The 22793-nt window shown below is 43.3% G+C and overlaps 1 protein-coding gene across 5 annotated transcripts; it reads left to right on the top strand.

Annotated features, from left to right (window-relative positions):
• Window positions 1-3195: 3195 nt before the first annotated feature.
• CTXN3 (cortexin 3) lies at window positions 3196-13936 on the top strand. Of its 5 annotated transcripts, none has more exons than XM_053220506.1 (2): window positions 3196-3431; window positions 11906-13936. In XM_053220506.1, exon 2 carries the CDS (start codon window positions 12008-12010, stop codon window positions 12251-12253), a length of 246 nt encoding a protein of 81 aa, XP_053076481.1. In that variant the 5' UTR covers window positions 3196-3431; window positions 11906-12007; the 3' UTR covers window positions 12254-13936. The 5 variants fall into 5 exon arrangements, with proteins under 5 accessions (XP_053076481.1, XP_014922912.1, XP_014922913.1 ...); XM_015067426.3 differs by lacking the exon at window positions 3196-3431 and adding an exon at window positions 3508-3863; XM_015067427.3 differs by lacking the exon at window positions 3196-3431 and adding an exon at window positions 6940-7263.
• Window positions 13937-22793: the final 8857 nt, after the last annotated feature.

Consider the following 22793-nt stretch of genomic DNA (forward strand, 5'->3'; position numbering starts at 1 on the left):
TCAGAGGGCTATTAGAAATAGAGCTTATCTTAATTAAAAAAAAACCAACTTTATATGACATGATATATTGATTTACTTTTTTTAAACTAAGAAGAGATAAATATAAAAATAAGAAATAAAATGACTTTCACTTTTTTCTTTTTATGAGTTCAAAGTGGTGGAGCCATTAACACGCATCCTAGCCTGCCTGCTTTTCCACCCTTAATTTCATATTGGTTGGTGGTTTCCTGAGTTAAACTTGGCTTTAGCCTCTAAGGGAAGATGAGAGATGAAGGAAGGAGAGGCGCCAAGGGGGCATCAGGGCAGAGGGGTAGACCAGGAGGGAAGAGGGCTGAAATGAGATATCAGCACTGCTGCTCTGCCTCACTCTGCGTGTCCTTTTATTAGAACTTTTCTGAAGACAGCGGACAGCTACGTTCAGTGTTGCCCCAGGGGGAGCGAAGACGATAAATGCAAGAACTTTTTTTGTTTGTTTGTCTGAGACAATGAGAAACCACAGACGACCTTGTGAAATCAAGTCCTGTAGAAGAGTGAGGACATAATTCAGCGGTCTGCTGGCTGAGGAGTGAAGAGGGTGTACGGGAGCAGGAGGCAGTGAAGGTGGGCTGGTCTGTGTGGGAGTGTGGCCACCACTGCTGGATGTGGACCTCCTCCAGCTCCTCACCAGGGAGCCTCTGAGAGTTGTGCAGTGACAACCTCGAATAAACTCACGCACGGACTGACTTCCCCTATTTTTCCTTCTTTCAACACCCAACACAGAACACATCTGACGCTTCATGAATGAACTGAGCGAATGCTTCTGGACTACACGAAAGGAAGATGTACACAAAGGAAGAAACAGATTATTACAAAGAACCTAGTGGTGAACATGAAAAGAGAGTCATGTTTCTATGTGGAAGATCAGTTTGAAGATCAAACCAAGAATCCATTCAATTTTGAGAATCAGGCAGTCAGAAAGAAATGCAACAATGGTCATGTTAATAACAACAGCTTTGTGTTGGCATAAAGCTGTGATGGCTCACGGAGCGTTTTTTCTTTGTTTTTTAATAGTCATTGTCTGTTACCTTATGAAAAAGTGCGACATGGAACATTGAGGGAAGAGTTGTAATCTAAAGAATATTCAAGGTGACACTTGAAATTACAATGTAGACAAAGTTCTTAAAATAGATATCTAGGGGTGTCTGGGTGGCTCAGCCAGTGAAGCATCTGACTCCTGGTTTCGGCTCAGGTCATGATCTCACACAGTTCATGAGCTGGAACCCCATGTTGGGCTCGGCACTGACAGTGCACCGCGTGCTTGGAATTCTCTCTCTCCCTCTCTCTCTGTCCGTCCCCCACTCACGTGCACGCTCTCTGTCTCTCAAAAAATAAATATTTTTAAAAAGTAGATTTCTAATAATATTGACTCATGATGTTACGTGGTTAAAAAGAAAGACTGAATTAACACTGAGAAGTAACCCTGGGATCAGAATATATAAGAGAAGCACAGCTTGAAATCATTCTATTCAAAACAAATCCATATTAGTCTGAGCTTTATACAGCTCTGTGTAGCATTCTAGGTTCCCGGTCTAAAGCTGGAAAGCAGAAATTTGAAGAAGAATTCCGAGAAGAGGTAAAAAGAGTATTAGAGAATCAAGAAACAGGACCTACTATGAAACGTTCAAAGAACTCGACTTTTCATGAATCCTTATTGACTGTTTCAGAAGTCACGACGAGTCACAAAGTGTAGCTGCATGGGGGGAGGGCGCAGTCTTATAATTTCAATTACAATGATCTTATAAAAGAAACAGCCAACCTTCGCTGTGGGACCTTCCCCAAATGTTCTTTGGTGGACCAAGCTCAGCTTCCTTGGGGGAAGAGCGCTCTCACAGAATTGTATGGTGGATAATGACTGACTTTCTGCCGCTAGGATATCATGAATAGGAAATATGCCATCCCATTTAGACTAAGTAAGCAACGGAGACGTTAGTTTAAATAGAGGTTGTGAGAGCAGGGTATGGAATCTAATTCTCTGGAGAGTGTTAAAAATAGGCCAGGCACTCATCTCTCTGGGATGGTTTCAGCCTGCGGGGGAGCTGAAGGGCAGCCCCGGCCTCTCATGTTCTCTACCACCTCTATGAGTCTGTAGAGGAAAACAATATCTGAGGAGGCCTCATGGGCAGGGTGAGCTCACAGTAACTCAGGCTCATTTCTAACTAGAGCGCTTTCTCAGCCCATGGAATGATAAGTAAGGGTGGGGTCAGAATGTTCCCTGAGCCACACTCTGTGGGCATTACCGAGACAGGTCCCTCCATCTACCAGCGCCGACGGCTGAAAAGCACAGAGGATACCAGTTAGTATTGAATGATAGTGCTTTGTCAGATTTCATTTGTCCCACTGCTCTGTGTGTGTGTGTGTGTGTGTGTGTGTGTGTAAAACAGTCAGAAAAACTAAATAGAAGGAGATTCAGTTAAAAATCTTGAAAACATATGTGTAGAGAACCCTCATATTCTGGTGGGCTTAGCTTCTAATGGCAAGCGTTTGATTCTGACATTAGATCATAACATTTGGCAATGACATTTTCCTGGGTCTGAGGTCTATCCAGGATTGTTGTCTGTTGCTAGCAGATGGAAATTTTCTTCTTAGAAAATGAGCTCTGTTCCAGGCCCCTACAGCTACCGGGTAATGGCCGGCTTCTTGCAAGAGCCAAAGAGACAGCAAAGCTGACAGGCACAGTCAGAGTGAGCTTTAAATACCATGCACCCCATCATTTGGTGGGTGGGTGTTGTTGCTAACTGTGTTTCCACTTCAACAAAGAAAGTGGTGAGTTGCCAAAAAACAAGGACGTTCCATCTTAGGGATTGTGTTGAATTCTTTCCAGAGAAGCAATTTTTCTTTTAAAGATGAATTTTATCCTAAAATATTTTCCAAATTTATTTAGGCATTCTATCCAAGGAAAATAATTTAAGTATTGTGCCATGTAACTAGAATCTGTAGAATTAGAATAACTTTCTCTCACCAAAGCTCTATTCATCAGCAGTCTCTGACAGCCTGTGTGGGGTGGGGTATGGGCCAAGGTCACAATTACGCAGGCCGGCCAATGATACACGGGACCTGGAAAACTATAGCCTAGCAAATTTACAAACAGGTGGTAAAAATATGATTTTTTAAATTGTTCTTTCCTTTTTGCCTCCTATCATTACTACTTTTCTGAAAGGTCAGTTTTGCTTTCTTTAGGAAAAACAGCCTTTCCTTCATTTCCCAAATACTATGTTGATGCCCTTCCTTAGAAGTCTTCCTCTTAATTAAGTTGGCCCGAAGGTCATAAACCGTAATCAATATGGAGGCTGGTCGCTGCAAGGTGCTAATTGACATCCCCAAAGAGGAACCGTGTCAACAATCGATACAGAAGAACAGAGTACTGGTAGATTTATGGCTTTGATTTTGAAAAGGTATGGGAATGCCCTGTGATGTTTCCCCCCTCCACCCCCCCCCCCCGTACTCCTTTTGAATGTTAATGCTTTCTTGAAGATGATTTCAGACACACTGCTAGGATACTGCCTCTACTCACTGAAGCAGAATCCTCTGAAGAGTTGCTGAGGCAGAACTGAAATCATGGCTCGCCACAAAGAAGCAGCCGTATTGGCCGCTAATGATGCCTCACACAGAAAGGCGATGCTCCTTTAACTCGGGGGTTTTAATGGGAAGTTTCTAAGCCTGAAACAACAGCTTTAGATCTGGGGTGTGCCATCAGCTGCTAGCAGCTACCACTGTCTACTGCTTCAACACAGCTTGATCGGGAAGAATGGGAACTAAAGAGGCTTGTAACTACCTGTAACTGTTCCACCAGGAAATGGATCAAGTGTTTGTTCAGCCAGACCCAGGTACTTGACCAACACTGTGTCTTTGATGGGCTAATTAATGCTTTTCTCTAACTTTACGATTCATGCATGAGCAATGATCACATAGATGCTTTTGGATCCAAGTTCTGAATTTAGATCTAGATGTCAGATAAAGACTAATTAAACAGTTGCCGGGTAAAGTTAATACGAGGGGGGTGAAATGTAATGGTGCCTTTATTTTTAAAGCATGCTTAAGTTTATGCTACTGATACTGGATAAAAGAGTAGTAAAATAGGCTTTTTTCTTTGCTAAGCTGCAGTAAATTATTCTCGAAAGCTATTTGTCCATTATAGTATTTTTTTTTCCATTCACCTAAAACGTCCAACCTCCCAAAATGTAACAGGGATGTTTTAATTTGTTCACAAAGAATCACAACTCAACAACTCATAATGATGATGCTGACCATCTCTGATGCCCCTGCGTGGTGAGCCCTGTGCAGCTCCAGCCTTCTGAGGTATCAGCAAGCACCCTTTTGCATTAGGAAACACACAAGGAAAGAGAAAGAAAACTGGGTATGACAGTAAGGTGTATTGTATGAGGTTACAAGTTCCAGTTTGCTACTGGTGCCTTTTGGTACCCTCACGTACTGACTGGGCACTCACGTGGGATTTTTCTCAGCAAGGCTGCAGCCTTGCCCTGCAGTCCCTTCAAAACTCTTCTAGCAGATGTTAGGAGGAAAATGAAGACAGGGAAGAAGTAAAGCTGAGGTTAGGGCTCAGGCTGAAGAGAAAGCTCTTGTGCTGACCCAGAGCTGGTGAGCCAGAACAACAGGGTCCACTCCCAAACCCAAGCAGACATCTGCAGGCTGACTTTGCAGTGACAGTCAGAGGGAACAGACCTCTCATTGCAGCAGTGAGGGCTGGCGACAGTTCCAAAACTGCCTGTTGACATTTGTAGCTGACCACATTCACATGTATTTAAAGTCACTGTTTTAGGGCTTTTTAGTAGCCTGGGGTCTGTTTGTTCAGTGTGTAAAATAATATCTGTCCTTAGCCATCCTGTGAATTCTGAAACATCAGTGCTATTGTACTGGATCAAGAAGTCCGTATTCAGAAAAGAAAAATATGGAGGTTGCCATACATTTATGTGAGCCAAAAAAAAAAAGGGAGGGGAGTGTATGTTGGTTAACATACATGAGGTACCTAGAAACAGCCAGGAAATCTTTACCTGAATTTATTTCTGGGCTGATCACCAAGAGGGCCATGAGTTCTCGGAATTTATGGGAAATATTTTGCATCCCTGTGTGTATATCCTGGAATGCAAATTATTGTTCACTGCGTTCCTACACAGAATTTCCACAAGAATCATAGGTAATAGCTTTTGTTTATGTAGTGATCTGATTACTTAGGTGATGAGGTGGCTTTTGTGGAGGGCTCACAGTTGTAGGGGGAGACATATAACAGGGCTGATGGGGATGTTTACACATCCAGGGTGGGTGGGTTGGGACAGAGGGTGGAGTAGATCTCCAGACACTCCAGTTTTGCAAACAGCAATGCAGCTGAGGTTTTGTTTAGCTCAAAAAAGTAGAGGTGATTCTATTTAGCCTCAGTCTCAGGATATGTACCACCGTTAATCACCCAAAGGCATGCTAACATTTCAACAGTCAGTTTCAGAACTGTTGCAGAATAATGCAGCACTTTGAGGAAGTTTGTCTCTGCTGGTCATTGCAAATTCAATCTTGCCTACCCAGTCAATTCCCTTCCTGTTACAGTCTACAAATTGGTCTCGCTAGTCTGCCAGATAAATATAAATAAGGTACACAGGATGTCTTTGTAGCACAGAGTGTCCTGTCCGTTAAATGTGAACGTAAACTATACAAACCTGGGAGTGTTCTTGTTCCACAGACACGCTGTTTTTTACATCTACTTTTGGAAAACATGTCGAGTCACATAACCAGGTTTCTGGCTTAGAAGTTTTAAAAATGAGGTGCGGTGCTTACGTGGTTTAGAGGTACTTAAAAATACAGACACTATGGCTTGCCTGCACCCTGCATACCATTAGCAGCGGGGGGACGACCGACTTTCTACTCATTCTGACATGCCGGAGAGAAACTTGTGAGTCAGCATCCTTGGGGAGATGCTTCTCCTCTGGTAACTGATTTTTATGATTTGGGCCAGTTTACTTATAATCTCCGCTCCCTGGTGTGCTTGTTTGCATAATAGGATTTACAGATAAACCTCATTTTGCACAAAAAAACGGCACACAGAGAAAATGCTATGCATCATCACATATTTATTGAACGCCCACTATGAGCCGGGCAGGACTCCACATGACATGCATCCATTGTAGCTATTATCATTGCAGCCCGTTGCAGGAGAGGGGGTATGGGAACGGATCCCCACAAAAGTGAGATGGTGGGATCAAATGCTCCACAGAGCGATGTGTCCAATGCGCTGAACTAATTCTGTGGCTGTCACTTTAAAAATAAGAAAAGAAATATATCATTGCTTTAAGGTCTATTTTTGCCAGATAAAATAATTTTCCTTACTGTTAAATGGTATCATGCGATGCTCATGCAATGAAATGTCCAAATGAGCTGAGCTTGACGGAGGGTCATGTTGACATTTACAGTTTCCAGGTAGGACATCTGGATTCAGGATATTTTAAATGGCAGCTCTTCCCCACCCACAAGGCCAATTAACTAAGAAAGACTTGAGCCCTGAAACAGAAAGGCACGTGCAAATTTCTCTGTTTGATGGGACCCTATCCATCAGCACTGAAACCAAGGAAAGGGTAAAAAGCCAAATAACTGCTTTTCGAATCATGAAATCCAAGACTGATGAAGAGTCACAGTGACCCAGACTACCTGTCTGTATTCTTAGAAATCAGACCGATTGCAAACATGAAGTTCTGACGTCCCAGTCGAGCTGGATGACATGTGCTTTTTCACCCCTTCTTTCTATCAGCTGGCACCTCCAAGTTTGAGTTCAGTTCCTTGGATGGTAGGGGCCAGAGATTTGATTGAAACTCTGTTTATAAAAAGGCAGTGACCCCGGAGCAGCAAGGGATTCCTCAAGGAGCTTGCTGTTTCCTAAGGAGACAGAGTTGAACACCGCGGAGACTTGCCCTGTGCGAGGTGCTGCCCCAGGACGCAGGTGCGGGGCTCCAAGGGACAGAGCAGGAGGCACCCTGGCTGCTCTGGTGAAGGGAGAGAGACGCAGGCCCCACCAGGGAGGGGGTATTTGGTGTGAACCCTGAGGGAGGGAGCGAAACCCACAGGCGCGAAGAGAGCGAGGAGGAGGGCATCAGGCAGAGAGCATCATGACTAAAAGCTCAGAGGTGGGAAACCTGGAGGAGTTCAAAGAACAGCCTGTGTTAGGTAGAGCTGCAGAGCAAACCAAGTGAGAACGGCCTCCTCAGGTGTCTGCACACTCAGTCACACGTAAGTTTTTGCCTCTTGGTCATTTGACTCCGGACCAAATGCAATTTGAGGTTTGTTCTTCTGGAAACTTATTAGGAAAATAAATTAATGCCTTACAAAACTTCCATTGGCAGAAGATGACCTAAATCTTGCAGTCGAGAAAACAGGGGTATCAGGTCTGTCTGTAAGGGGGTTAATGGGCAGTCAGGGTCCTTGGACATCGGAGCCCAAAGGTTTTCCGAGGGAAGAAGGGTTGGGTTCTGAGCTGAGAGAGATGAATTTGACGCAGTGTGTCAGAAGCATGAGGAAAGGAAGACAGGCCTCTGCAAATTATTATAAGTAAGGCGAGTGGCTATTAGTGCCAATGGTGATGGCTAAGATGAGCTGCTCACTTGGGGCGTCGTAAGTAATGCGGGGGTTTTACACTTTGTGACCATCGCAGAGTCCGGGGGTTTGACTTAAGAAAAGGAATGTGGTATATGATTTTTGAGAAGCGCTTCTTTTAATTAAGCCTTCCTTGGTCCGGTATGAAAATTAGACTTTGCTGTGTCCTGAGTACACGCAAATAGACCTGCAAAGGGGAGACAGGGGTGTGCCGTGGACGGGGATGCCAGCTAGGATTAAAGCACCGCCGTGAGTACCGTGGTCCTTCTTGTACTTAAAACAACCGCCTTTTGTTTTTGTTAGCACTTAGGATGCTTGTGTCAGAATCCTTTCAAATAATTTACTTGCCCAGATTTCTCTATTCACCTCAGAGGAAGATTTCATTATTCAGGTAAAAGCACCCGTGAACATTTTCTAAGGATCGTTTTTTGCCAACAAGGGACATTTCACGCTAAGGTAGACGTTTTAAAAGATCTTGATGTCTCTGAATATTTTTTTTACTGGGGCAGTCAAGTGATTACATTTCTTTCTTTTTCTGCATCTTACTCTGTCCGCTGCTTCCTTTAACTTGGATGTGCTGTTGAGCTTTCCAAATTTGTGAATTATTGATTAGCTGATTGCGGGTTTAAAATCAAGCAGACTCGTCCAGGGATTTCAATCAATCCCAGGCAAAGCTTGGGCAAGAGCTGGCTTTTCTTCCTGGATCTATGTATCCCCCATATACCCTGATGAACTATCTCCGGATCTTCTCATCTATACCCATCATCCCCCACCCTCTCCAGGACTTTCCTCCTGGGCCATCTGCCCACAGAACCTCATGTCTGCTGCCCCCAACCCCGATGGCCCCTCACTTCCAGAAAGACCCTTCACTCTCCTTTCTGTCTACCACACTTCCCCTCCTTCAAATAAAAGCAGTTTTCCTAGACAAATTCCTGTTAACGTGTTCATGTGTCATTCTCCTTGGTAAAATATTGCAATTTAATGACAGGCTTTGATGATTTGACCAGATGAAGTTATTTTAATAGGAAGTGGGTTATCACAGCATGGTGGGAGGGGAGAGGCTTGCAGTTTATAAAGGGCTGTGGAGTTTTCGAAATACTTTCATCTCCGTTTTCTCATCAGTTTGGTTTGTCAGCAAGGGGTTGGTGACGAAGGGGTTGGAGGATATATATTTATATTTTGGCAGGCTTGTAAAAAGCATGTGATGAGGCTGTAGAGAGGGTTAACCATATCACAGCATCTGCCTTTAATCAGCAGAGGGTGGTAACACTGCAAATTAAAACTGATTTTTAGATCATTCTAAGAGTTGACTTCCCTGGGAAGAAGCCAGGCTCCAGACTCATTGACAGGGAGATGGAAAAGGGAAACGTAGCTGATAATGCGAATCAGGATGACTAGGTAACTTGCTGGGGCTTCTTGGAATGATTACCCATCACTGCAGCCCCCAAGTGAACGGTGGACCAGCTCGAAAATCTGAGTTCTGGAGGAAGCCTAGGAAGTATGAGCTGGGAGAAAAGAAGTTGGCATTTTGCCTTGTGTGAAGGACAAGGCTGGGGAAGACAGCTCCCGGGCATCAAGCGGACACCGGAGGTGAGAAGGGAAAGGCTGACCAAGGTATTGCTATATTAGCCCCCCAGCTTGTGTCAAGGGAGCCGTCACAGGCTCAAATGGTTCTATGTCTAGTTGTTCACCATGTTCAATGAACTTCACAGATCCAGAAATCTTTATGTTGTGTGTATACACAGTTAATGGCCTTCACTTCTCCTGTATCTCCTTTCTGGCTTACATAATGTTTCCGTAAAGAACTTCCAGAAAAGTCATACCTACCTCAGCCGTGTTAAGAACAGACAAAGAAAACAGCTCTGGCCTCATTCGGGCTGGAGGGAAAACGGACATAGAGTGGGATTCCAGGATGTCAGTGGAGAGGGCAGGGTCAAAGTGAGGGGGTCCTCCATAGGACACAGAGAGACCAGAGGGACCACGGCAGGGATGGCTTAGGTGCTTCTCCCTCTATCGGCATGTGACTTCCTCTTGACCCAGGCCTTGGTAATTTATTTTTAATTTTCAATTTGTATTTGTTAGAGAGCACAACCAGGGGAGGGGCAGGGGAAAAGAGAGAGAGAATTTTAAGCAGGCTCCACGCCCAGCACGGAGCTTGTTGTGGGGCTCAATTCCACGACCCTGGGATCATGAGCTGAGCCGAAATCAAGAGTCGGACCCTCAACCGACAGAGCCACCCAGGTGCTCCCCCCTTGGTGGATTTTATACTTGGTATGAGTAAGTCTAGTTTGGATATTTCCTGGGAGTGCAGATGGCCCATTACTGGAAACACTAAGGATGCTGCAGAGGAGGTTCTGGCCACCCTTTCCTGCCCCTCCCTCACCCAATTATCTGCTGAGAATTAACACCCGACGTCGGGAGGGTGCCTAAAAACAAGCGCACCAAACCAAACCCGATCCATCAACATCCTCTATATCCCCATGGAGCTTATTTTTAAGAAATATAGTCAAATTTTATCATAATCTTACTTCAAAATAAAAATGAGTGGTAAACAAATCTACCGCAACGACTCCAGCCTGAAAAATATCTAGTCATAGAGCTGCAAAATTTTTTTTTCCTCCTAACTGGTAAGTCCTTCCTCCCAGACACTGGTTGTAAATCTCTTTATAAACTGTGCCTTAAACCGTGATTTTATAAACTTTGAAGTGTCATCATACAGGCAAACTGTTATTATGATTACTAATGCAACAATTATAACTATAGAAATATTGTATTAGAGCTTTAGGCCATCATTTCTATTTTCATTTGGTTGCTTCTTCTAATTGAATATCATTTATTTTGATTCCATGTTAATTCCTATAGCTGACTACTGTGCCGTGTAATTTTTCTTATAACAGACTCATACATAGATTTAGCTCAAAATATCCGAAGTTTTTATGGCCGTTATGGATCCTCCAACTTGCCTTTATTTTTTTAATTTTCAAACAATGTTTAATGTTTACTTACTTTTGAGAGAGAGACAGAGAGAGCATAAGTGGGGGAAGGGGCAGAGAGAGAGGGAGACACGGAATCTGAAGCAGACTCCAGGCTCGGGCTGTCAGCACAGAGCCCGATGCGGGACTCAAACCCATCAACCGTGGGATCATGACCTGAGTCGAAGCCAGATGCTTAACCGACTGAGCCACCCAGGCATGCCCTCCAACTTGCCTTTAAAGACAAACAGTCATATTCATATATCTTAATTTATCCACCGGTAAAATGGAAATAGCGATAACTTATCTTTTCCCTTGTCTTCCTCCTTTTCAAGTGGTCTTACACAGTAGGAAGCTACTGTAAAGCTTTTTTTAATAAATACAGCCGATCAATCCCTTTTCCCTAGCTCAGTTCTCGAGGTGCTTCTCAGGATCAAGTATTGAACCTGGTCTATGTTTTCTGAAGAAAAAAGACAAACAGCGGGAGCTTGATAGTCTGGGAGTCTGAGACGCCTCCTCTCTCCCTTGACCGAGGCAACAGAAAGGAAAGAAGCAACCTGGCTCCCATAGGCAGTTCTTAAGTGAAGCGACTCTTGGTTTTGTTTGTCTTTCTTCTTTGTACACTTTCTGAAGTGTTTTCACAGACATTCATCCTCATTATAGCACCATGAGATACACAGGCATTTCTGATTCCATTTTTACAGCCTAGTGACTATAAGGTCCCATACTCATTTAGTAGTAGAATGGAGGCCAGAGGCTGGAGCCCAGAACTCGATGCTCCCCGGGAGTTTCTGTATTAAGCACCTTTTCCAGCCTCAGTTTCCTCCCACTGAGGCTCTAGAGGTCTTGGCTTTCACGGAGCTTGTAGTAGAGTGGCTAACCTATGTTGTGTCTAGCTAGAGTCTTGGCACATAGCTGGTGTTCCATCAATGGTATCATTATAAGAATGATGTGAAAGTCATATTACTGGAGGGAGTCTGGAAGAGACTTGGCAGGGGACACTGGCTTTGGATGTCAAGTTGGCAGCACACCCCGAGGTCAACATTACCTTGCGCGTTTCTTATCTTCTGTACTCTGGTTGTCTTCCCCGCCCATCCCTCCTGGCTCCAGGTGGCTGCTCTGAGGACAATCTGGTAATTTCATGCAAGAGTAAAATATTCTTTCCCGTAATTACACAGAATTTAGCATCTTGGGTGAAAAAGTTTAGAGATTCCTTCTTCTCTCTGCAAAACATGACTGTGAGCGCAGAAATAAAGTTGCTCGTTGGTAGTTTATTCCCTCTCCTTTCCCTTTCTTTCTTCTTGCAGATAAATCAGCCTGCCCAAGGTGCAGTAGCCACCATGACCTCAGTAGACTGATGATGGAAGAAAAGGAAACTGGGAGATCCTGTGCTCTAGCTTCCCTGGACGATGGATGGAGGACAGCCCGTCCCTTCACCCCTAGTGCCCCTTGAGAACGCATCATCAGATTCTAGCATGTCTCTGGAACAGAAGACCACATTTGTTTTTGTGATTTTGTTGTTCATTTTCTTGGGCATCCTCATTGTCAGGTGCTTCCGGATTCTTCTGGACCCGTATCGGAGCATGCCAACCTCGACTTGGGCTGATGGACTTGAAGGGCTGGAGAAGGGGCAGTTTGACCATGCCCTTGCTTAGCAGAGGGGGCGCTCCAGAGGAGGTGAAGTGCATCATGATTTGGCAAGGATTTCTCTTTAGCCAGTATTCTAAACACACCAAGTTTCAACAACACCCAGTCGTAGGTCCACAATCCCTCCTTTATTAACCATGCCGCTGGGTTACAAAACATTTGAGGATATGGGGGATGAAGGTTTCTAACACTCGCCAAAAATAGGAAGGTTTGAATTTCTTTGTTTAATCAATGAATGAGTACTTCTGAATACGTGTGATGGTGAAAGCAAGAGCACCAGCACTGACATAAACTTTGCCATAAAATGAAGCACTCTCCCCCCTCAACCAGAGAATAAAGAACATAATGGCTCTGAAATGAATCTGGTCATGGGGCCACAAAGAGACTTCTTTGCTCTGAAGGTGTCTCTCAGTTTGCTTTACCATCGTGGGAATCGGGTCCCTGGCAGAGAGTAAGGAAGACTGTGCTGAGTGGACCGAAGGAGGTCCCCATTCTCTCCTACAAAGCAGGCAGCTTTGGGGAGCAAACAGCACAAACAGTTCAGCGCAAACAGTTCCATCCTAGAAAAGATGAGTGAGGATGAGCTCATTTTATTTCTCAAATACAACTGAAATCAAAGACTTGGGGAGGTTTGAAAACGCTTCACCAGGCCAAGTACACTCTAGGTATCTGTATTAATAACCTGTGTGGAGGGGTCGATACATAATGCGAATTTACTTTTTTCACCCACATGACTGAAATTCTGGGTTGCAAAGGCAGCTACGAGTCGTGTTTGCAAGCAAAAAGTTAGTTGTCTAGAAGAGAAGACTTTCACAGTCTTAAGAGGAATGTGTGTTTATGACTGAATAGGGAAGCCAAATAAAACTTTGCAAGAAACGGTAGCATCTCCTCTCCTATTTCACCGAGACGAATGCACTGGTGGCCACGTGTGAGACGGAATGCGGAGGACAGATAGTGTCCCGAGAGACAGAAAAAGCTGCAAGGTCATCGAGTTCAACCCTCTCGCATTTGAGAAAGGGCTCCCACAGATCGTCCTGCCTGCGTACAATCTGTACTAAGCACTATTTAAGACCCCAAAAAAGAGAGATGAGAAAACCTCTTATTCCAACTTCTATTGTAGGAAAACCTTGTACCTAAATGAAACTCCTGAAGCTGTATTTATAATCTATGTCTTCTAATTTTCTCCTCAGCTAGCCATCCAATTTTTTTTTTATTAAAAAAAGAGTTAAAAAGGCCAACCATGCCCGAAAAGGCAGCCCTTAAAAAAACTGCTTTATTGTCTCCCCCCCCCCTTTTTTTTTAACATTCTTTGGAGGACCTGCTGTGCAGATTTCCCCCCTCCCCATGTTGCCTTTGACTTACAAATATTTGTTAATTAATTTTTTAAAAATAATTCCTACACCCAACGTGGGGCTTGAACTCACAATCCAATATCAAGAGTCAGCTTTTCCAAATGAGCTAGCCAGGCACCCCTCTTGAATTAAAAAAATAAATTAAAAAAATAACAGCTTTATTGAAATATAATTCACAGGCCATAAAATTTACACTTTTAAAGCGTACAATTCAGAGGCTTTTAGATCCTTCCCAGAGTTGTGTGACCATTACCACTGTCTAACTCTGGAATTCTACACCCACTAGCAGTGACTTCCCATCCCCTTCCACCCAGTCCGTGGCAATCTTGAATCCACTTTCTATCTCTATGGGTTTGCCAATTCTGGACATTTTATACAAACGGAATTATAGAATATGTGGCCTTTGGTGTGTGGCTTCTCTCACTTAGCATGTGTTCAAGGCAGGTTCATGTTGTAGTGTTCCTTTGCATGGCCAAATAATATTCCATTGTTTGGCTATACCTTGTTTTGTCGGTCCATCTGCTGTCGTGGTTATCCATTGGCCAGTCTGGAGAATGCTGCTGTGAACAACTGTATAAAGTCTTTGTATGTTTTCAAGCCCATGTTTTCAGGTCTCTTGAGTATATTCCTAGGAATGGATTTGCTGGGTCAAATGCTAACTCTTTTTGAAGAATCTGAGACTGTTTCCCAGAGGGGCTACATCATTGTACGTCCCCACCAGCAACTTTTGATTCTTAACTCTCTCCAACTACTTAAGTTTCGTCTTTAGCTGTAGATTTTATAATTGAACACACCACTTCAAGAATGAGTCCGATTCAAAAGAGAGAACCACCCTGTGATACCTACATGCTGGTAGTTTCCTGACGCCTCCAAAGATCCTTTGCTGTTAGATCTAAAGTAGAACGCTGATGCCAATCTGTAGTCATCCCAGGCTCTACTGTGTCACCTGAATATTTTTTCTGTTTTACGAATGCATATTTCTTTAACCCACTAATTATAATGTTGTTTTTTTTAATTCAAATGTACCCATGTCACATATGTCCCTGGCCGATTTTTTCCAGTTTAATGGGAGTCTATTTAAACCCGTTCAAGTAGCAGGACACCTGGGTGGCTTAGTCGGTTGAGCATTTGACTTCGTCCCAGGTCGTGATCTCGTGGTTCGTGGGTTTGAGCCCTGCATCAGGCTCTGCGGTGACAGTTCAGAGCCTGGAGCCTCCTTTGGATTTTGTGTCTCCCTCTCTCTCTCTCTCTCTGCCTCTCCCCTGCTTACGCTCTGTCTCTCTGTCTCTCTGTCAACAATAAATAAATATTAAAAAAAAAAAAAAAAACACACTCCTTCAAGTATTTATTTAAGCGCCTGCTTTGAGCCTGGCATTTCTAGCACTGGAGAAACAGGAAAAGTACAGGGCAATTTCTTGCTCTTGAGTACTTGTCAGTCTTGGTGGAAACGTAAGAAATGAAAGAAGGCATGTGTCTGAATTCTCATTCAAATGACTGCTATGGACCTATGGTTCCCACACTATCAAATTCACCTGGGACTTTAAAAAATATATATGCCCCCCACACGAATTGTTCTTATAAAAGTTGTACATGATCATGATAAAAAAATGTGTAAACATCATGGAGAAATATAAAGTAAATATTCATAGTCAAAATTCTGCCTCCTTAGGGTTACTCTTAACTCCAGTTTTTCCAGGGGGGAGCTTGTTGAAAATGTAGATGACTACAGCCTTCCATCCCTAAAGTTTGATTCTATAGAACTGGTTCAGCGAACAAATACTTCAAGAAACAGAACATGGGACAGATGGATGTGGGTCAAGATAATGAGGGAAATATCCTAGTGGGACTCAAGTGTGATGGTCCACGTTTCAATGTTGGCTGTAAAGCTTTACGCAATGGGAGTGATTGTGATGAAATAAATTATATCTTGACCTAACAGGATGGAGATGTTTTGGGCATATGCGAAGGAGGAGAGGAGGGAAAACAATAGAGTAAAAGAAGAGGGGCTGGTGTGGAGCTTGCAGCCAGGAGGCCAGACTGGCTGGGGAAGGTGGAAGGTGGTTGGGGGTTGCCGGAACTTGTGTAGAAAGGATAAAGGTGGACCGGAACAGCAGGGCATCCTTAAAAGCAAAATGCAGTGTGGGGGTCAGTGCAGATTGGTGAGAAAGAAAATGACATGAAGAGTGGCTGTCATTTCGAGTTTCCGCACCCTTCCTCAGGGCAGCATCGGGATGGGCTTCTATAATGGGAACAGACCGAAATAGCCACCTGGCCTCTGTGGCTCTGAGCCCGGGATTGCCAGTAAGTGCCACGGGGCCTCCGGAAGCCTGCTTTTCTTCCCTTCTTCCCTTCATTGCTCACTCCACTTTTGTTTCCCCTTCTCAGATTACTGTTCCTTGTTCATCGTGCCCTCACTGGGTCTCCCCTGCTCCTCCCCTCTCTTGGTGAGAGCAAGAGTATCCTAGCAAGTGATCACAAGCTTCGGGCTATTCGGAGTAAATCGATCCCTTCCGTGAGAAGTGCTAACTCTCTGTTTTAATTACTCACAGCTCCTTGGGGTGAACAGTGTATTCTCGAAAGGTCACATAAGCCCTCTCTTTCCCAGCTTTCTGGCTTCCGGAGTCACAGTGCAGCATTTTGCCTACCTTACAAGATATTTATAACAAGTGCAGCTGCCCTCTACCTTGTATATCCGCATCCCAGGATGAACACATTACTTTCCCAAGGTCACTCTAGAGGAGAGCTACGTCTGGATTCAGAAAGATGTGGCAAACTCATTGTCAGTCTAAGCTCTGCCTGGTTAATGCCCCCAGGAGACCCCAAGTTCTAGATCAAAAGTGCTCCCTCCAAGAGACCTTTTTTAAATATCTTAAGCACTGACTAAAGTAAGTCTAACATGGGGTGTGAAGCAGATTAATTTGACTCCTGCTGTTAAAGTAATGAACATTCCAATCCAGATCATTCTTTCACTATTTTTAAGGGTTAAAGCTGAAACAAAATAAGCAACAGTTTTAGGAGGCAGAAGTTGGAACAGATGCTTATGTATGTAGGAAAAAATATGCATTTAAGTTCCTTTTTTATTGGCTTCATTGCACAGTGTTTTATTGAAAACCTGAAGCTTTCATATTGTAAATGTATTGGTGAATTTGGTGAGGTGTGAAATTTTATTTGTCCACCATAAGTCATTAAAAGAAAAGGATAGTTAAGCTGTCAACTTTCAAACCTGACATGTAAAACATATTGAGACACAATTATTTTCAAAGATATTTTAGTCCCCAAACCCTGAATAAATTCTGAGATCTGATTTGTGATATTTGAAGTGTGTGTCTTGTGAGACAAATTATGCACAGGAGTGGGAGGGGGAGGCTCAATTGTTGAGGAATCTCAAAGTTGTAGAGTAGAGCCCTTATCTCCAAAGTGCTCAAATCAGTAAATGTGTAGCTGTTATCTGGGATCAAACTAATCCATGCCGGAAAAAGTCATTTGCCTGCTGTGAGGTATAAAAGAAGGACACTGTAAACTCTGTATCTCTTGTTTTTTTGTTTTTTGATGTTTATTCATTTTTGAGAGACAGAGACACAGTGCAAGTGGGGGAGGGGCAGAGAGTGAGGGAGACACAGAATCTGAAGCAGGCTCCAGACTCCGAGCTGCCAGCCCAGAACCCGACGTGGGGCTCGAACTCACAAACCGCAAGATCATGACCTGAGCTGAAGTCAGAAGCCCAACCGAATGAACCACCCAGGCGTCTCTGTATCTCTTGTTTCTTAAAAGACTCAACAAATTATTTCCAGACAGAAGTCTATTTCTTCAGAAGCGAGGCCTCCCCAGCCTACAATGTGCTCTGGCCTGAGGAGCCAGGGTCCAACACTTCAGTCAGTCTGCGGCCTTTTCCAAGGTCAGTTTTTAGAATAGCATTCCAGGCTGATTTAGCAAAGAATGGAAATTTTGTTTCCAGTTTCCTGCCATAAACCACACCCAGGTCTTGTCACAAAGCAACACAGGACCCTACTCTACCCCTCCATTCCAGGGCCTTTCCCCATATCCTGACTGATGTTATTATGCTTTAGGGTAGGAGAGATTCTCTTTAAACCATCTTTCAAAGGTGATTTCCGCCCTCATTTTTTTCCCAAGCCCTATTACCATCCCTAAGAGCTCCAAATTTATGCCAGCTTTTAAGAAAATGGCTCTTCCTGGATTCTTTGGAGTCTGAAAAGCTGGAAAGAAACACGGCTTGCTGTCTATTTCAACACCTCACTTTCCACGTAAAGAAAGAGAGAAGCAAACAGGTCAAATCACATACTCCGTCATCTCTACCCGCTGGCTACAGCTGTATATCACCTTACATAAGTGGTGTGAGAAGGAATTCAAACAGAATGGGCAGGTGATAAATCCACAAAGAAAAAACACATCCATTTGCTAACTGTCATGATGGTGATTCTTAAATAATCTCACTCTCCTTTTCTCTCCCCCCTTTTTCTCTCTAGAGGCGGGAAACAAATGTTTCATTTCTTTACAACAAACAAACAAACAAACAAACACCCTATGGATAATGTATTTTCTTTTGAAGTATTCCCAGACTTCACTTTAAGTGTCTGGACAACCAGAAGCATCTAGGTAGATTATAAAGGATTCCTTAGAAAAGATTCCGTTTCTCAAAACAAGGATAATCAATCTAGGGCAAAGCTTCAGAGATTCTTTATTTCCAAATAGACTTTTGAGCTGTTTTTCTTAGCCGAAGGAGCAGACAAGGGAGATTACAACATAATGTTCATAAAGGCTTTGGATACAGCCCTATCTCTGGCTTATCAAAGAGATGTCTGGATCCTCTTGGGGCCCAGATTGAGCTTTAGAAGATATACAATGAAGTATTTCAAGTTTGAAAGTACCCTTTATCCTTTTTTTGTCATGCATTTTTTCCTAGTTACTTCACTTCTTTCTTTCCCTCTGTTTTCTGATAAATGGAGTGTCAGAAGAAGCTTAATGTAACATTAAATTCAACACTTCTCTGGTATATGAATATTAATAGTCCTTCACAGTCACTACAAATGGCCGCCTGGCTTCTGCCTGACCACATCTAACTTCTTGAGAAGTCCTTTGCATTTTTGGCTTGCCCTGCTTCCTGTTTCTTGTTGTGTTTTTTATAAAAATATTTCCCTATCCACCATAAATGTGGCTTTTGGTAACTGTCACCAATTGGACATGGTTTTTTCCTTGGAAGTGACAGATTTCTAGAAGTGTCATGTTTTTTTTTAACATGACTAAATGTTATTGTTGAAAACAGTGGACGAATCGCTTCTCTTTGTGCCCATCTTTCCAGCAGAGGCACTGATAGCTTTTTGTTCTTTTCAAAGCTGGGTGATGAGAGACAGTATCTCCCATCCCATAGGAAAATCATCGGACGGGTTTGCTTGCAGACTATGATAAAAGATTGGGATTTCCTAATCAGGGTTCCTTTCCTATAGTGCAACCCACCATGTGCAGGCACTTCCTGGTTCTTTTGGTGTTGCCCTGTGGGATTGGAGTTGAAGGAAATGGCACAAGAAAATGCTGATAAGCTGGGTCCTGTGATTGCTGTTATGAAGTGTCCTGTGTCTCTGAGTCTTAAGGCTTCTATCAGCATCCGTGAAACTGTATCAGGCTAACTTATCAGCTTGCAAGTATGGTAAAATCTCAGCTCCTTCATAGCTCTTGACATATCATTATTCCCCCAGTATGAAAAAAAAAAATCCAGTTCCTTTAACTGGTTTTCATACCATCAGGTCTTTTGAATCATCTCTTGGTCTTATCAAACATTTTGGATACTCTTCAGTTTAACCATGTCTCTGCTGCACAGCAAGGAAGATAACAGTCCATACGTGGTTTGACTAAAATGAGTGAAAACAAATTGTCATTTATTTTGTTCTGAAAGCCACATGTTGTAAGACAGCCCAAGATGAAATGATCTTTTTGGCAGCCACATCGCTGTTGACTCGTATCAAATTCACAGTCAACCTAAACTCTGGAGCATCCTGACCTATGCCAAGGTAAACATTTACGTATGCCACCCCATTCTTGTACAATTTCTAAATTTTGCATCTGAGTCGAGGGATTTAAATTTTCTCTTTTTTGATTTCACTGTATTCCATTTGGACTATCACTGTGGGCTTTTTATAACTTGATTCCCTCATTATCATATTCATGGTGCTCACCATCTTTATCCATAAGATAAAGATAATTTATGTTATCCATAAGTTGGCTGAGCAAGCCGTGTATATATTTATCCACGTTAATGAGAAAACTCTGAACATATCAGAGCCGAGGAGAGAGCCCTGGGCCGTGCCACCGAGGTCTCAAAGCGTTTAAGGCATGATTTGGCAGCAGTAATTACAAGCGACTGTTTCCCACAGAAGCTCCATGGAGATGCTCACCACGGGTAAGCATGGAGCATGAGCGCTCATTGAAGTCTGCAGCAAAGCCTGAGAAGACAGGGAAACCCCCAAACTGGTATTTGGGGAACTTTCAGAGCTCACTGAAATGCTAGGCCAATCCCAACTGGCAGGTGGGAGCCACACCGATGTCAACAAGGGACTCCATCCACATTCGCGAGAGCTTAAAACTCACAGGCAGTGAAAAGACTTAGCTATCCTCACTGCTCTGCCCAGCACTGTCGCTCTGGTTATACGTGAAGATAATCATGTAATTGCTGGCTGAGGAAAACTTCTCTGGGTGGCAGAGATCATTAGTCATACGTTAATCCAGAGGATAAAGCACGGAATAGTGAAAGCACACACGCCTGGTATTCTGGCAGCTCGGGTTCCTTACTGGTTCCACAAGGAGCTGGCTGGGAAGCTTTTCAAAGTCACTTAATTCCTCTGGGCCTCACTTTCTTTCCTTGTAAACTGGGATGTTTGGACTTCTTAATCTCCAAATACCCTTTTACTTCTTTAAAAAAAAAAAAAATTACAGCCAGGGGCGCCTGGGTGGCTCAGCAGTTGAGTGTCTGACTTCGGGTCAGGTCATGATCTTGCAGTTCATAACTTCAAGCCCTGCATCGGGCTCTGGGCTGACAGGTCGGAGCCTGGAGCCTGCTTCAGATTCTGTGTCTGCCTCCCTCTCTGCCGCTTCCCGCTCATCCTCTGTCTCTCTCACTCTCTCTCAAAAATATATGAACATTAAAAAAAAAAGAATCTTTTTTTTTAATTTTTTTTTTCAACGTTTATTTATTTTTGGGACAGAGAGAGACAGAGCATGAACGGGGGAGGGGCACAGAGACAGGGAGACACAGAATCGGAAACAGGCTCCAGGCTCTGAGCCATCAGCCCAGAGCCCAATGCGGGGCTCGAACTCACGGACCGCGAGATCGTGACCTGGCTGAAGTCGGACGCTCAACCGACTGCGCCACCCAGGCGCCCCCCAAAAAAAAAATCTTAAAAACAATTTATAGCTAGAAATTTGGAAACCACTTATTGAACACCAATATGAAAGGGACTTGAAGGACTCAGAGAATATGCCCCAGGTCACAAGGCCAGTGGGAGGCAGAGTGAAAATTTGAATCCAGTTTTCCCTGAATGCTCCCCTACCTACAAAATAGTACTACTCAAACCAGTGGTGAAAATTCTAAAAATAGGAAAAACTCCAGAAATAGAAATAAGGTTTTCTAGAAATACTAAGCTGAATCAACATTCTGCTGAGGTTTTTGTTGTTAATATTGTTATTTTTAGGAAACCACCTGGAAAAGAGGTTTTATGGGCTAGAAAGTATCCTTTGACAGGGCTTTGAGGTTTTCTTAATATAGTGAGTTTTGTTTTGTTTGGAATACTCAGCCTGTTGACATTTCGCCTCCCAACCCTCATTAATTTTGTGATCTTGGGAAAACGAGTTAACTTTCTTAGACCTCATTTGCTCATCTGTACAATGGGCATGATATCACTACCATCTCCCCTCCCTCAGTTTTGTTTTTATAAGTATTAAACGAGAAGATGAGAATAGTTCTTGACTAGCAAGCTTTCAACAAACGTTGGCTTCGTGACTATACAGTGCAGGAGAGGTCTTTTACATGCATGTCTCACTGTGATACTACGTCATTTAAATACGTGACTCATACACAAAACTCTGCCACTAAAAATTAGGCCATTAAGGGAAACTTTTTTTTAATTGTGCTTTTGTGATTAATTCATTTGTTCTTCCAAGTTCAGGATGCAATGAGGAAAATGTCCATTTAAAGTGAAGATTACTTTCAGCTCTGCACCTAATGTAAACGCTTTAACTATGGAACTAACATAAACCTCTGGGCATTGAGAGACAAGGCTTCTCTTTTTCATTCCCCAGAGGCACTCTTTCATCAGAAAAAATATTTTCTTTACAGGAGCCAACTCGCAAAATCTTTGGAAACAGAAAGGATTCTCTCTCAGGTTTCTAAGCATTGTTTTGCTGGTGACCTTGGTAAAGTCAATTGAATTCCTTCACGGTCCCTCATAAAATGGAAAGACAGTAATAGGTTGTACGAGTTAGCAGATAAATCAAAGATTCTCTTGGAGTGCTTATAATCTTGCCAAAATATTAAATATCAAAATATGAATGTTTAAAAATAATGAAGTTCGGTTTGTGTTCCAAAAAGGAATCAATTAAGTACACATTTTATTGCTAAAACAAGAAATACTGGGCGCCTGAGTGGCTCAGTCGGTTAAGCGGCCAACTTCAGCTCAGGTCATGATCTCGTGGTTTGTGAGTTCAAGCCCTATGTCTGGCCCTGTCCTGACAGCTCAGAGCCTGGAACCTGCTTCAGATTCTGTGTGTGTGTGTCTCTCTCTGCCCCTCCCCCACTCATGCTCGCGCTCTCTCTCTCTCTCTCTCTCTCTCTCTCTCTGTCTCTCAAAAATAAACATTAAAGGGGCACGGGGGTGGCTCAATCGGTTAAGCGTCCGACATCAGCTCAGGTCGTGATCTCGCAGTTTGTGAGTTCAGGCCCCAGGTCGGGCTCTGTGCTGACAGCTCAGAACCTGGAGCCTGCTTCTGATTCTGTGTCTCCCTCTCTCTCTGACCTTCCCCCCATTCATGCTCTATCTCTCTCTGTCTCAAAAATAAATGTTAAAAAAAAATAAACATTAAAAAATTAAAAAAAATGAAAACTAAACAAGAAATACTGCACAGGTGACAAATGCTCCTTTGTAGTCCCTGAATAATGGATTTGATACTGAAACACTGGAGAATTGATCAT

This window comes from Acinonyx jubatus, chromosome A1, assembly GCF_027475565.1.
Source record: "Acinonyx jubatus isolate Ajub_Pintada_27869175 chromosome A1, VMU_Ajub_asm_v1.0, whole genome shotgun sequence".
NCBI classification, from domain to species: domain Eukaryota; kingdom Metazoa; phylum Chordata; class Mammalia; order Carnivora; family Felidae; genus Acinonyx; species Acinonyx jubatus.